The sequence below is a fragment of the Bombina bombina genome, chromosome 2, assembly GCF_027579735.1.
Source record: "Bombina bombina isolate aBomBom1 chromosome 2, aBomBom1.pri, whole genome shotgun sequence".
NCBI classification, from domain to species: Eukaryota; Metazoa; Chordata; class Amphibia; order Anura; family Bombinatoridae; genus Bombina; species Bombina bombina.
The window spans coordinates 137,117,677-137,132,905 of NC_069500.1; the positions used below are offsets into that span (position 1 = coordinate 137,117,677).

Sequence of the window (15,229 nt, forward strand, 5' to 3'; positions counted from 1 at the left end):
ATTCACATGGAACTTTAAACCTGACTTTTGACCTGTTAGCTGAGCTCCTTTTAGTTAGATTACTGTACTATTGTCTGAGTTCTGCAAACCCCAGTTTACTCAAGTGTTATGTTGGTGGGGTTGTTCAGTTTTTATTCATTTTACAGGTTTGGCATTAATTATGTTTGAGCTAGAGGCCTCATATGTGATACTTTACTTTACATTGAATATATGTATATACCTTTCCTCCACCACCCCAGTGCACCCTCTTCATACCCCAGAATAACCTACACCTATAGTTCAGGCTTAGTATTGGAGATAATAGAATAGTCCATTGTTAAGTCATTATGGCTAGGTTGGAAGATGGGGAATATAGCTATTTACTAACTGGAAGTTATGAGGTTGGGCAAATGACACACACTACAAACCATTGTGGTCTACTAATAAGCTTGCATTTCTATCTAAATCTTTGCATCTCAGTCCTAGCATAGAATCACTAGTTCTCCGGACACTATGTCTGGTTAATTTGTCACATAGGTGGAGTTTAGTTTATAGGCTATTGTTTACTTACTTTGAAAATTCAATAACTATAATACACTCTCTCAGCTTACCACACATATCCCACACAGAAAATTTAATTCTCATAACTCACAACCCTATATTCAAGTGACTATCATTTGGCTGTATTACACTATACCCTGTAACTAGTGAGCTGTCTGCGGCCGGGACGGTTTACTCATGCTTGCATTATCAGATATAGTCAAACCAATATACAGGTTTTCTCATATATAATATCTCAGGGAGTAAAACTTAGCTCAATATCCAGAAGTATGTAGTTGAAACTTAGGTTGTCAGAACCGGCTCCATATCCCCTCCTCAAGGGTTCTCCCTTAGTATTGTTCTTTGTACCCCACAAAATCTTATATTGTAGGTTTGTAGTTTCAGACACAGTACCACCTCATTACTGGAGCACATTATTTATTTCTGTTGAGCTCCTCTCCTCCCGTTCCCGCCGGTACTTGTTGCCTGCGGGTCATACCCCTACTCCATTTTCCTTCATCGCCTATAGGAGGCATATCCCCAGGAGAGGAGCTCGTCTGGAAGCCCCCTATATCTCATCTTATCCCATGTCTTATGTCACATATATCATATCTCATAGTGCATACATTATGACACCCCTCCTAGAGAACAACTGATCCAGAATGTAATCTTCATCAGCCTTTACGCAAAAGACCTGGGACCTCTGTCAGATATTTACTTAAGTACGCTCATAGAGTACAGCTACAACGATAACGGCCTGGGAAACTTGTTAGCTCCAATATAACTCATGGCTCCACCCCCCACCCTCTCATATAGCTCCCGTCCACCCTTGATTTAGGTGGACAAACAAGCGGTATTTATCCGCTATTGAGATTGTACTGTTATAAGTTGCTCTTACCCTGTTGTCTACACAGAAAATGAGGCAATTTGTCCTCCAATTACGTGCATTTAGTAAGTAGTAACTTGTTATGACTCACCATAGTTTGTAAATTTTCAGAGAACAAATACACCTATTTTATAATTAATATACCATGCTATAAGAAGTATACGTTATTCTGGTTGTTTAAATGTTATCACTTTATTATGCGTTTATATAGGAAACAAAAGGAAAAAAGAGGTGATGCTTGATTGTGTGTATTTGATTTTGTACTCGCATACAACGTCCTTTATTTTTATTATATTCTTTTGGTGAGATACATATACGATATCTGAATTAAGTTTTCTTTAATCTCTTATATGAAAAGGTTTCATTGCCCAATGGATAAATAATGTCTTGTATGCAAAATTTACCAAAGAGAAGCAAAATGCATATTATGTCTATGTTCTTTATTTGTCTTGTATTACCTCAATAAAAATCTTTGATTCAAAAAAAAAAAAATCATGTCAACCCAGTACATTGGCTTTCAACATGAAAGAGGTCTGATTTCTGCGTGCAATTTACATAAAAGGGTAAAATATGACTAGCTTTGCTAAAAACTGTATAAAAAGGGCAGTCAATACACTGTAAAAGGAAAAAAAGAAAAAGTCTACACTGCTCTCTATATAAAAACTATGGAATTGGCCAATCACTGCTCTTTATATATCTTTAATAAATGGAGAAATTACGGTGCTTCAAATATCTAAAAAAATATATCTTAATATTGAATTGTCTGTGCTGGGAGAGTCTAGGCATTGTAAGTATCCCATTATTGCATCTTCCATATTTTCCATGTATGATAGGCCAAAAAATTACTATGTAGGGACCATTAGTTTATAAAGCAACTTTCATATTTTTTCATAATTGTATAGTGGCATTTTTTTAAATATTAGGTTTAATTATTAGATGGCATATTAGGTAGATTTTTTTAATACATACTACTCTGTAAACTTTTTTTCTATATTTTTAATGTCTATAGTAAAAGGAAATTTGTCAAGCTCAGTGGTATAGTGCACTTTTTGCTGAATTGCTAAATCTGGGTAAAAAAAGTAAAATCCCAGAGGAAAAGGATTGTGAAAAAGAGACTGGGAATTCCACTTTGAAAACATATATTAACCCCAATTACCACTTTAATTTAATTAAACAGCTGCTGGAATTATATTAAGCCTTTTAAATAGTTTACTTCATTCATATGATTCTATTGTTACATATGTGTTTGCCTGTGTATTTGTTTCTTTGTTTGATTGCCCATGTTGATGTTTGTGCATGTGGAAACCTATGGGTGCTTCTGTGTGTATGCATGTGGATGTCTATGGGTTCCTCTGTTTTTAGTACATGTGGATTTCTATGGGCATCTGTGTGTGTACATGAGGATATATATGGGTAGTTGTGTGTGCATGTGGATGTCTATGGGTGCCTGTGAGATATGGGTGCATGTGGATGTCTATGGGTGCCTGTTTTTTGTGTGTGCATGTGGCTGTCTATAGGTGCCTGTGTGTTTTGTGTGCATGTGGATGTCTATTGGTGTCTATTTGTGTGTGCATGTGGATATATATGCGTACCTGTGTGTGTGTGCATATGTTGTGTCATGTGGATGTCTATGGGTGCCTGTGAGTTATGGGTGCTTGTTTTTTGTGTGTGAATGTGGATGTCTATAGGTGCCTGTGTGTTTTGTGTGCATGTGGATGTCTATGGGTGCCTTTATGTTTGTGCGCATGTGGATGTCTATGGGTGTCTATTTGTGTGTGCATGTGGATGTATATGCCTACCTGTGTGTGCGTGTGCATGTGTTGTGTCAGTAGGTGCCTTTATTGGTGCTTTATTTAAAAACTAAATAAAAGTGAGACTTTGGGAAGGGACCCGCCTTAGAATTTCGCCAGAGGAGCAACATTTTCTGAAAACAGTCCTAATTATCAGATGCAGCATCAAGCGTTACTATTAAATTTATATAGCTCACACAACTATCATCAACCTAAAGGGACATTACCATTAATACTAACTAAATAGTCAAGCAAAATCTATAACCTATATTTTCAAAATACCTTAGAATGCCTAAAAAACCTATTTGATTTGCAGCATATGTAAGTTATATTGGTCTCTCTAGGGAGTGTAGGACAAAGCACATTTTTTCACAATAGCAAGAGGTGTTTAACATCCTTTTAATAGAGCTGCCAAAAATTATTAATACACCTCTCTCACTATTTTTTAATTAATATTGCCAACCCTATTTTATTAAACTAATATTTAGCCAATAAAGATTCCACTTATAAAGCACCTTAATACAGTCGTCCCTCTGTATTATTATCTATTACTATGTCATATTATTTTATAAATAATGCCTTCCAGCATATTTATTTTAAGGGACCCTTATTCCCCTTAGTGAGCCAGCTTCTCTGCATAGCACAGCTGTAAGTCCCAGCCGATAACCTGTTGCCCCACAATGCTGTGATAAGCAGCAGATATTTATAAATGAACATACAATAAATAGTATTTGCCATTCATATTATTAAGACTAGTGATAAAGTTCTTTTTTATGGGATATAAATTCTAACCACACACTCACCTCTATGGTAGGTGAATACAGCACTTAGTGTAAAGGTGGTGCACGGTGTGGGAGGTAGCTGCAATAGCCTCTGTGATAATGCACTCGTAGTAACACCAGCACCAATATCTTGAATTCCAATACTTTTATTAGAGGTTACATAAAAAGCAACGTTTCGTGGTGAACCCACTTAATCATGCTGTTTGTATAACATTGTTTCAAGCAATTTATATCTTTCTTTGGCGCCAACTGGCTTCAATTTTGGCAGTTTTACACCCCCTAGTGGTTACCAATTGCAATGTGTATACAAAAATGTTAAAAACAAATGTATATGACTAAACAGATTATGTATGGCAATAATAAACGTACAAGTACTTTAACATTACTGTGCATACTTATATTATCACAAATATTTAACATGCTTATATTGATTTTTCAGTTTTAATATCTTATTATAATATAATCTCAAATAATGTAAACACATAGGTAAAGTACCCTTGTTGTTTTTAACTTATCATATAAAGAAAATTTCTATACAAAGAAATCTTTTCATATAGTGAACTCTTTTCATATAGTAAATTTTAATTCTGCATATAGTTATAATTTGAGTGGTAATAATGTTGAAGTTATAATTTCATGATTTAAGGGAATTTCTTTAAGAGAAACAATTAAGATCAAAATCCCTGTTCAACCCCCTGGGAATAAGAGTATCCAATTGATATATCCATCTCATCTCTTGTTGTTGGAGGATTTTTTCTCTATTTGTCCCATTGCGCTGAACAGGGATGTGTTGTATGATCTGCCAGCGTAGCTGGCTTACACTATGTCCTTTTTCTAAAAAGTGTTTGGACAGGGGTGCCTCCAAATTCTTTTTCCTTATGTTTGACCTATGCTGACTCAATCTATCCTTTACTTTCTGTGTGGTCTCTCCTAAGTAATACATAGAACATGGGCATTTTATGAGATAGACTACGTAACTAGTGTCACAAGTGTAAAATCCCCTGATGTTGTAACGTCTGCCATTATGTGGATGATAGAAGTTTGGACCTTTTATAACTGAATTACAACTAACACATCCTAGGCAGGGGTAACAGCCATTCCTTTTTGCTTGCATGTATGTTTGTGTATCTTTTCTCTCTGATCCCACATCACTTCTTACAAGGTGGTCCCGGATATTCTTTACCCTCCTATATGCCATTAAAGGGTAATCCCTAAACTGTTCAATACTAGGGTTACAATCCTTAAGTATATGCCAATGCTTTTTTATGGCTTTTGCTACTGCTTGGCTATGTGAGCTATGTTGAGACACAAATACTAGTCTATCTTGTTCTTTAGTTTTTTCTTTAGGTGCCCTAGGTGTAGTGATATCTTTAATTGTTTCACTCAACAATTGTGTAGGATATCCTCTCTGTTTAAATTTGTTTGACATTTCCAACAGCCTTTTATCCTTCACTTCTGGTGTGCTTACTATTCTCTGTACCCTTAATAATTGACTCTTGGGTAATGAGTTAATAAGGCCTTTTGGATGGAAGCTGTTATATTCCAATAAGGTGTTCCTATCGGTCTCTTTTGAAAAGATATCTATGTCGAGTCTATTATGTCCTTTAGTAATCTTAGTGTCAAGAAATGTTATACTCTCTTCACTATATGTCAAGGAAAATTGTAAGCCCCTTACCATAGTATTGAGTTCTCTTGTGAATTCTTCTAGTTCTCCAATGCTGCCCCACCACACGCCAAACACATCATCTATATAGCGCCACCATACTGTACCATACTGTCTAAATAGATGATTTTCATAAACTTGGCGCTCTTCAAACTCATTCATATAGAGGTTGGCGTATGATGGGGCAACATTGGAGCCCATGGCTGTACCCCTTATCTGTATGTACCAGTCATCCTGGAAAAGAAAGAAATTCCAGTATAGTACCAGATGCAGTAAATTTTCCAAAAAACAACATTGTGTTTGTGAATAGCCACCACTGACCATCAGCACTTTTCTTATAATTGCAATACCTGTTTCATGACTTATAGAGGTATATAAACTCTTAACATCCATTGTGTAAAGTATATATCTATCTGACTGCAATTCTAAAGATTTTATTTTATCCAAAAAATGACCTGTGTCTTTCAGATAACTGGCCATTTTTACCACTTCTGGTTGTAGCAGTTTATCTAGGTACATTGCTATATTGGTATATACTGAACCTACACATGACACAATAGGCCTGCCTGGTGGTCTAGTGGGGTCTTTATGGATTTTGGGGACCGTATAGAAAATAGGTATTTTAGGGTCCTCTACCTGCAAATAATCAGCCAATTTCTTATCAATTATTAACTGATTTTCTGCCCATTTCACAATATGGTTGATTTCTTTTTGTATTGCACCAAGGGGGTTGCTAGCTATTTTCCTATAAGACCACAGAATCCGCCACTACAGCAAAGGACTATGAACAACTAAAAGTCAAGCTGATGCGTTGGGACCTGCATGCTATAACACTCGCAGAATACTACCGAGTGAAAAGAATCCCAAGAGGCCTAAGGATGAGTACAACACCCACTCTCCTTAGGGACAATGTGGACTACTGTGACAAATTCGAATCCATCATCAATAAGTGCTCCTATGACTTGATGGTCTGTACGGTAGAAGCACTACTACAGGAGATCGAAAAACAAACTGAGACAGCTAATAGACAGCGCACAGAATTACATACAACGCTTACCACAGAGGAGCTGAAGAAATTGGAGGACAAGATTGAAGAAAAAATCACAGCTGAGAAAACGATCATCCAGGAAACTAAGCGAGTCAAGTTTCTACGTGATGAAGAAGATTACCGCACAGGACGAGTGTATAGATGGCGTTGTGGTAACCATGGTTACCAATCGGTCCGTAGATACAACAACACGAAAAGATCCAATAGAAACAGAAACCGGCACCCACGTGATACAAACATCACTACCGGAACAGGAACCGACACGTCATCAGACGACGCCACACAGTCCCCTTTGGGAAACTCCAGCAGCAGCGGAGAGAGCGATTCCGCCGGGGAGGCCGCAAACACAGGAGCCAGAGGAGGCAAGAAAATGAAGAATGTGAGAGGCCAAGGGGAACAGCGGAAATCACAACGGAAGCCGCAGCCGAAGAAGTGATCCAAGAACAAGACACAGTGGTAAATATTTCCAAGCATACGTTTACCACTAACGAATTGAATGTCTTGAACAAAGGACTGTCTTTTTGCCCTTACCAGGACTTAAATTTTTTTGAATTAACTAAGGACTTGCATAAATTTTACAGAAATGTGAAGTTAAAAATTTGGTTTAATGAGATGCACGATATTACCATTGACAACCGAAAAAATGATAAAGAACACAATATGTTAAATTTGGATAATTTGGGGCTTAGAAAGAAGAGTCACTTTAACCCTAATTTAGCCAACCATAGCCTTAACACATTCACTAAACTGGTAGATTTAGAAATTGCATCACTCAAAAATAAAATAAAAAAACAAAACAACGCAAAGTTCAAGCCTATCAATTTCTTTAAACAGGATCAGCAGGCATTAAAAAATTTAAAGAGTGATAACAGTATTGTACTTAAGGGGGCCGATAAGGGAGGTGCCACAGTAGTGATGGATAAACATTATTATGTCAGTGAAATTAGAGACCAGCTCAGTGACACCTCCACTTATAGGAAAATAGCTAGCAACCCCCTTGGTGCAATACAAAAAGAAATCAACCATATTGTGAAATGGGCAGAAAATCAGTTAATAATTGATAAGAAATTGGCTGATTATTTGCAGGTAGAGGACCCTAAAATACCTATTTTCTATACGGTCCCCAAAATCCATAAAGACCCCACTAGACCACCAGGCAGGCCTATTGTGTCATGTGTAGGTTCAGTATATACCAATATAGCAATGTACCTAGATAAACTGCTACAACCAGAAGTGGTAAAAATGGCCAGTTATCTGAAAGACACAGGTCATTTTTTGGATAAAATAAAATCTTTAGAATTGCAGTCAGATAGATATATACTTTACACAATGGATGTTAAGAGTTTATATACCTCTATAAGTCATGAAACAGGTATTGCAATTATAAGAAAAGTGCTGATGGTCAGTGGTGGCTATTCACAAACACAATGTTGTTTTTTGGAAAATTTACTGCGTCTGGTACTATACTGGAATTTCTTTCTTTTCCAGGATGACTGGTACATACAGATAAGGGGTACAGCCATGGGCTCCAATGTTGCCCCATCATACGCCAACCTCTATATGAATGAGTTTGAAGAGCGCCAAGTTTATGAAAATCATCTATTTAGACAGTATGGTACAGTATGGTGGCGCTATATAGATGATGTGTTTGGCGTGTGGTGGGGCAGCATTGGAGAACTAGAAGAATTCACAAGAGAACTCAATACTATGGTAAGGGGCTTACAATTTTCCTTGACATATAGTGAAGAGAGTATAACATTTCTTGACACTAAGATTACTAAAGGACATAATAGACTCGACATAGATATCTTTTCAAAAGAGACCGATATGAACACCTTATTGGAATATAACAGCTTCCATCCAAAAGGCCTTATCAACTCATTACCCAAGAGTCAATTATTAAGGGTACAGAGAATAGTAAGCACACCAGAAGTGAAGGATAAAAGGCTGTTGGAAATGTCAAACAAATTTAAACAGAGAGGATATCCTACACAATTGTTGAGTGAAACAATTAAAGATATCACTACACCTAGGGCACCTAAAGAAAAAACTAAAGAACAAGATAGACTAGTATTTGTGTCTCAACATAGCTCACATAGCCAAGCAGTAGCAAAAGCCATAAAAAAGCATTGGCATATACTTAAGGATTGTAACCCTAGTATTGAACAGTTTAGGGATTACCCTTTAATGGCATATAGGAGGGTAAAGAATATCCGGGACCACCTTGTAAGAAGTGATGTGGGATCAGAGAGAAAAGATACACAAACATACATGCAAGCAAAAAGGAATGGCTGTTACCCCTGCCTAGGATGTGTTAGTTGTAATTCAGTTATAAAAGGTCCAAACTTCTATCATCCACATAATGGCAGACGTTACAACATCAGGGGATTTTACACTTGTGACACTAGTTACGTAGTCTATCTCATAAAATGCCCATGTTCTATGTATTACTTAGGAGAGACCACACAGAAAGTAAAGGATAGATTGAGTCAGCATAGGTCAAACATAAGGAAAAAGAATTTGGAGGCACCCCTGTCCAAACACTTTTTAGAAAAAGGACATAGTGTAAGCCAGCTACGCTGGCAGATCATACAACACATCCCTGTTCAGCGCAATGGGACAAATAGAGAAAAAATCCTCCAACAACAAGAGATGAGATGGATATATCAATTGGATACTCTTATTCCCAGGGGGTTGAACAGGGATTTTGATCTTAATTGTTTCTCTTAAAGAAATTCCCTTAAATCATGAAATTATAACTTCAACATTATTACCACTCAAATTATAACTATATGCAGAATTAAAATTTACTATATGAAAAGAGTTCACTATATGAAAAGATTTCTTTGTATAGAAATTTTCTTTATATGATAAGTTAAAAACAACAAGGGTACTTTACCTATGTGTTTACATTATTTGAGATTATATTATAATAAGATATTAAAACTGAAAAATCAATATAAGCATGTTAAATATTTGTGATAATATAAGTATGCACAGTAATGTTAAAGTACTTGTACGTTTATTATTGCCATACATAATCTGTTTAGTCATATACATTTGTTTTTAACATTTTTGTATACACATTGCAATTGGTAACCACTAGGGGGTGTAAAACTGCCAAAATTGAAGCCAGTTGGCGCCAAAGAAAGATATAAATTGCTTGAAACAATGTTATACAAACAGCATGATTAAGTGGGTTCACCACGAAACGTTGCTTTTTATGTAACCTCTAATAAAAGTATTGGAATTCAAGATATTGGTGCTGGTGTTACTACGAGTGCACACTCACCTCTATAGCATCATAAATAATAAGGATCCATTTTTTTAATGAACTATTCTAATGCTAAATGGTTCAAGTAATTTACAGAAATGTTTATATTTGAGCTGAAAATGAGTCCCCAAATGGAGGATGACTAAGGTGTAGAAGTTAAAGGGACAATATACCCACTAAACCAGATTCAGGTAGCGAATACAATTTTAAATAACATTCCAATTTACTCCTCTTATCTAATTTGCTTAAAGGGACACTGTAACCAAAATTTTTCTTTCGTGATTCAGATTGAGCATGAAATTTTAAGCAACTTTCTAATTTACTCCTATTATCAAATTTTCTTCATTCTCTTGGTATCTTTATTTGAAATGCAAGAATGTAAGCTTAGATGCCGGCCCATTTTTGGTGAACAACCTGGGTTGTCTATGCTGATTGGTGGATAAATTCATCCACCAATAAAAAAGTGCTGTCCAGAGTACTGAAACCAAAAAAAAAGCTTAGATGCCTTATTTTTCAAATAATGATAGCAAGAGAACGAAGAAAAATTGAAAATAGGAGTAAGTTAGAAAGTTGCTTAAAATTTCATGCTCAATCTGAATCACGAAAGAAAAATTTTGGTTACAGTGTCCCTTTAATTTTTAGATATCCTTTGTTGAAGAAATAGTGATGCACATGGGTGAGCCAATAACACAAGGCATCTATGTGCAGCCACCAATCAGCGGCTACTAAACCTATCTAGATATGCTTTTCAGCAAAGGATATCAAGTGAATGAAACAAATTAGATAATATAAGTAAATTAGAAAGTTGTTTTAAATTGCATGTTCTTTCTAAATCGTGAAAGAAAAGAAAATTGGGTTTCATGTCCCTTTAAGTTTTATATACAGCTCATTAATTTTCTTATATTGATCTTATTTTTCCTTTCAGTCAAAGTTCCAGACCTTAGACTTAGTAGCAAGTGCTACAATTGAAACATTTAACCCTGAAATATATTTGGTCAGCAACAATAAATTAATGGTAAGTACTACATCCTTATAAAGTTTTAAATAAGTGTTGTGCTAAAATAAATTTGTTTACCAAAAAGGCCTCAAAATCTGTGAACCAAGTGATTCACACCCCAATAATATAATAGTAAGGAGCCTACAATAACATAAATATGTGGGTCCGAATCAAAATTTGTTGGTAATGAGCCAGCAATAAATTTGGATAATATACTTTTTCATGTGTTCTCTAAATATGTCCTCAGTTAACATTTCTGAGAATACTATTGAATGGGTAATTCTTAGGGATATAGATAAGAATACTTTTGGTTGAAGACGGTGCTGAGCAAATGCTCAGTTAACTCAATTCTACTGAGGTTATTTGTTAAGCCATTCAAGGTCATTTAATTTGTTGTTAATGTAAAATGTTTGAGAATAGCTATATTGTGGTCCAACTATATCTATTTGACTTTTACTGATCCCACTTTATTTTTAGTGAGCATGTTAGGTTGGTTAAAAGACTGGAGCCTTTTAAAGCCTAGAAAAACTCAGCAAATGGTTAGCACTACACTTCCAGCAAGCAAATATATACAGCATATATTATATTATTTTCTAAAAAAGAAATTGGACTTTGAAGCACTATAGTTTATGAATGGAGGTTGCAGATAAATCAGTAAAGAAGCTGGAAGTCTCATTGCTTAAATGGACAGAAAACACCTTGACATTTCTATATAAAATGCTTCTTTATGAATAATAAACCTACTTTACAATTTATTTTAATTATTTTTTTACCACTTTTCATGTGATTTAGCTCTGAAAAGTGAGCAATTTCTAATACTCAGAACCTGAAATGCACCCTGCTGACTTGTCAAGGCTAACCCTGCCTCACATCTATCCCTATAGGCTTTAACAACTAATTACAAGTGCAAATAAATGTATTTTATACTAAATTTAAGACCGTGGCTAGACTGGTTGTCTGTTGACTAAAGCCCAGATTGGCTATTCAAAAAAAGGGAAATGGCGGGCGGAGTTTGACTATTGAAAAATTATGTTCATTTGTTTTAAAAACGTTAAGACTTAGCTGATATGTTATTCTATAACAACACAACAAACGTCTTGTAATTACAAGGTGTTTACTGTCCCTTTAAAATATAGACTGATATACTTCAGGAAAGTTTTCTTCTGTGAAAAGCACACTGGTCTAAAAGAGGCTGCTTCCGGGTGGTAAATCGCCATAGAACAAGCCACTGAGCTGTTGTTCGTTCCTGGTAGAGCGCTTCTCTCTTTGTATGCCCTTTAAAATATAGACTGCATAAAATATTATGTACTAGACTAATAATCATGTCTTTTAGATACCCCTAACTATATTAAAACCTGATGTGAAATCAGAGGTCCCAATTGGAATCGTGATAGGAAGTGCTATTGCGGGGCTGCTTCTCCTTGCTGCATTGGTTGGAGTTTTGTGGAAGGTAAGTGAAGAACATTTAAAATATTTGAAAGGACAGAGCTACAAATGAATAGCTTTATATTGTGTATGCACTGGGAATTTGCAGGATACTTGTTATATCAAGCACATCTAAATGGCTAACGAATAGTAAACATACAGGGGCCCATTTATCAAACTCTGTACAGAGCTTGAGGGCCTGTGTTTCTAAAGACTGCTGCTCCATAACCTGTCTGCCTGCTCTGAGGCGGTGGACAGGCATCGCCGCAATTCAACGAATACGATCGGGTTGATTGGCGAATCTGCAGGGGGCGGCGTTGCACCAGCAGTTCACAAGAGCTGCTGGTGCAATGCTGAATGCGGAGAGAGTGTTGCTCTCCCCATTCAGTCATGTCTGTCGGACATGATCCGCTGATCGGATCATGTCGGACAGACACATAATAAATAGGCCCCATAAAATCCTTATACAAATACCTAGATTACGAGTGGCAAGCTAACACAGTTGCGCGCAAGTGAAACAGGGTTAATCGCAGCTCTTTGCACCTGTTGAAAGTAGCGTGCATACTATAAGTTGAAAATAAACGCGTTTGCTCAAGTGCAATTGAATTTAATGTGTGTCGGGATAGTGCAACCTCAGGGCTCTGGCTAACTGTAATGCACAACCCAAAACACATCAAAAATGCATTTAAAAGTACAGTTAGACTATAATAATACAATAATACTGTCTGATAAGAATGATTTAAGAATACAAAATTGCATCAAAAGGTTTTAAAGGCTCAAAGATATGAGGCATGTAAAGGGCTTTAACATAGAGATACATACATATACATATCTAAATATGTATGTGTATATATATATATATATATAAATAAGTGTATGTACATGTTTATATATGTGTATATATGTATTTATATATATATATATTTACATATATATATATATATATATATATACACATTCAAACAAAATATTAATACTCCTCCTCCATTGCTATCCCCTTGAACCCCCTTAGCATGTAAGCCTAAGAGCCCGACTGTTTGCAGATCACCTTCATAAGAGCTGACTACAACAGTGCAACTCTCGACAGGGCCTCTACCCATTTGATCCCTATAAATGTTACCTTGTTAATTGCCTATGTTTATAGCGCTGCGGAATCTGTTGGTGCTCTACAAATAACCGATAATAAACACATATGTATACACATATAAGTGTGTGTGTGTATATATATATATATATATATATATATATATATATATATATATATATATATGTGTGTGCATTGAAGCCATTTGCAGTCAAGTAGCTGAAAACATCAAAAACCATATTTATACACTATTCATATTTAATAAAAGTGTTATACTGTGTATGTACTATACATTTTTCGCATTCCAATGTTCTGCACAGAGGGGGAAATGTTCTAAGTATTTTGAAATAGATATTCCTATATATCTGTATAGATCTAAACATATATATACTGTATATATAGTACCAAAAAAATCAGATATATGAAGAAATATGTATTTATAAATAAACATTCTGATGTCAAGAACATTGGAATGTGAAATATTCACTTTTTGAAATCCATTGAAGTTTATGGGGGAATTCATTAACACAGTTGTGATATTCTAACTTTGGATTTTGTGTGTGTTGGGTTAGCGAATAAGCAAAAACTTTTTACTTTCAACTTGTAATATGCTCAACCTACCACTCCACACGTAATCTAGCCCTTTTTTTTGGGGGGGGGGGTACGTAACTACCCACATCAGATTAGTAGCCCAGCATTCTGTTTTAATGATTTAAAAGGGTGCAGTGTGTCAGGTTGTATAGGCTATGATTACGGCTCACGTCGAAACGCGTAAGCCAATCTGACACACAACACCTTTGAAGATGAACTGTGGCTCTGAGGTTATTTTATACCTATGCATTGAAAAATAAAAGTTTCGTTTTACTTTTTATCCCGATTGATCGTCTCTTCTTCCAGCCACCCAGCATTCTGTCTGTCAGACAAATGCTCAGATCATACCTTAGATCAGATCCCTGATCAATCGTGATTATGCTCTCCAGGGCTCTATATGGCTGCTGATTTGCCTGCAAGAGGTATACTGTTTATGAAGCACTATTTTTGCCTGTTTTTGCATGGAGAGTAAGAGGAGGCGAACCAGCTGTATTGCCTAACAACCACACCAGGGATCTAGAGATTCCTGGCCAATAACCATCCATGTTAAAAGTGGTTGGCCAGAACTTTAAAAGATGGCCTTTTGTGTATAAATCATAGCATATTTTTAAAGAAATAATTTGTTTCTTATCATACACTATACATAGCTTTCTACATTTCTCTAAGCTATATATTCTAAACATATTTATATTTGTCTTCACAGCTTGGCTTCTTCAAGAGAAAATATCAAAAACTTCAGAAAAATGAAGATGAAATTGCAGAAACTACTCAACTAAATTAAGTCTCTGATAAACACAATGTATACAACAAACATTATCATGGTGCTTTTAGTCTGGTATTTTTACATAAAAAGATTAAAAAAAAAAATATACACAGTATTCTGTTTAGTAAGATAAATTATAGGGGGTTTCTATAGAACATATGCTTAAAACAACTGCTGGGCAGTTTTTAGTTTTTTATATATTAGCATGTCTAGCTGGTCTGGGGTACTTGCTATTGATAATACATTTTTGTAGGGAAACAAACATGCTGTACAATATTGTTGTAAATTTCTTAGATTATTATTTCTTTATTATTGTTTACCACAGGAAATCAATCATCATATTAATAAAGAATGTAAAATATCCTTTTTCATCAATACACTTGTTTGTACTTTTATTTTTATTACCA

General features: G+C 35.5%; 1 protein-coding gene across 2 annotated transcripts in view; it reads left to right on the plus strand.

Annotated features, from left to right (window-relative positions):
- ITGA2 (integrin subunit alpha 2) overlaps positions 1–15,229 on the plus strand; it is a 266,068-nt gene that overhangs the window by 249,905 nt on the left and 934 nt on the right. Inside the window, exons 28-31 of one of the 2 annotated variants that reach the window (XR_008400607.1) lie at positions 10,888–10,977; positions 12,293–12,409; positions 14,366–14,481; positions 14,763–15,229. The exon at positions 14,763–15,229 is cut by the window's right edge and continues 934 nt beyond it. Coding sequence is in view for 1 of the 2 variants with exons in the window: in XM_053701265.1 (XP_053557240.1) it covers positions 10,888–10,977; positions 12,293–12,409; positions 14,763–14,840 (285 nt within the window). In the remaining variant the exon portion in view is untranslated. The remainder of the gene's footprint in view (positions 1–10,887; positions 10,978–12,292; positions 12,410–14,365; positions 14,482–14,762) is intronic. The other variant, XM_053701265.1, reaches the window with a different exon arrangement.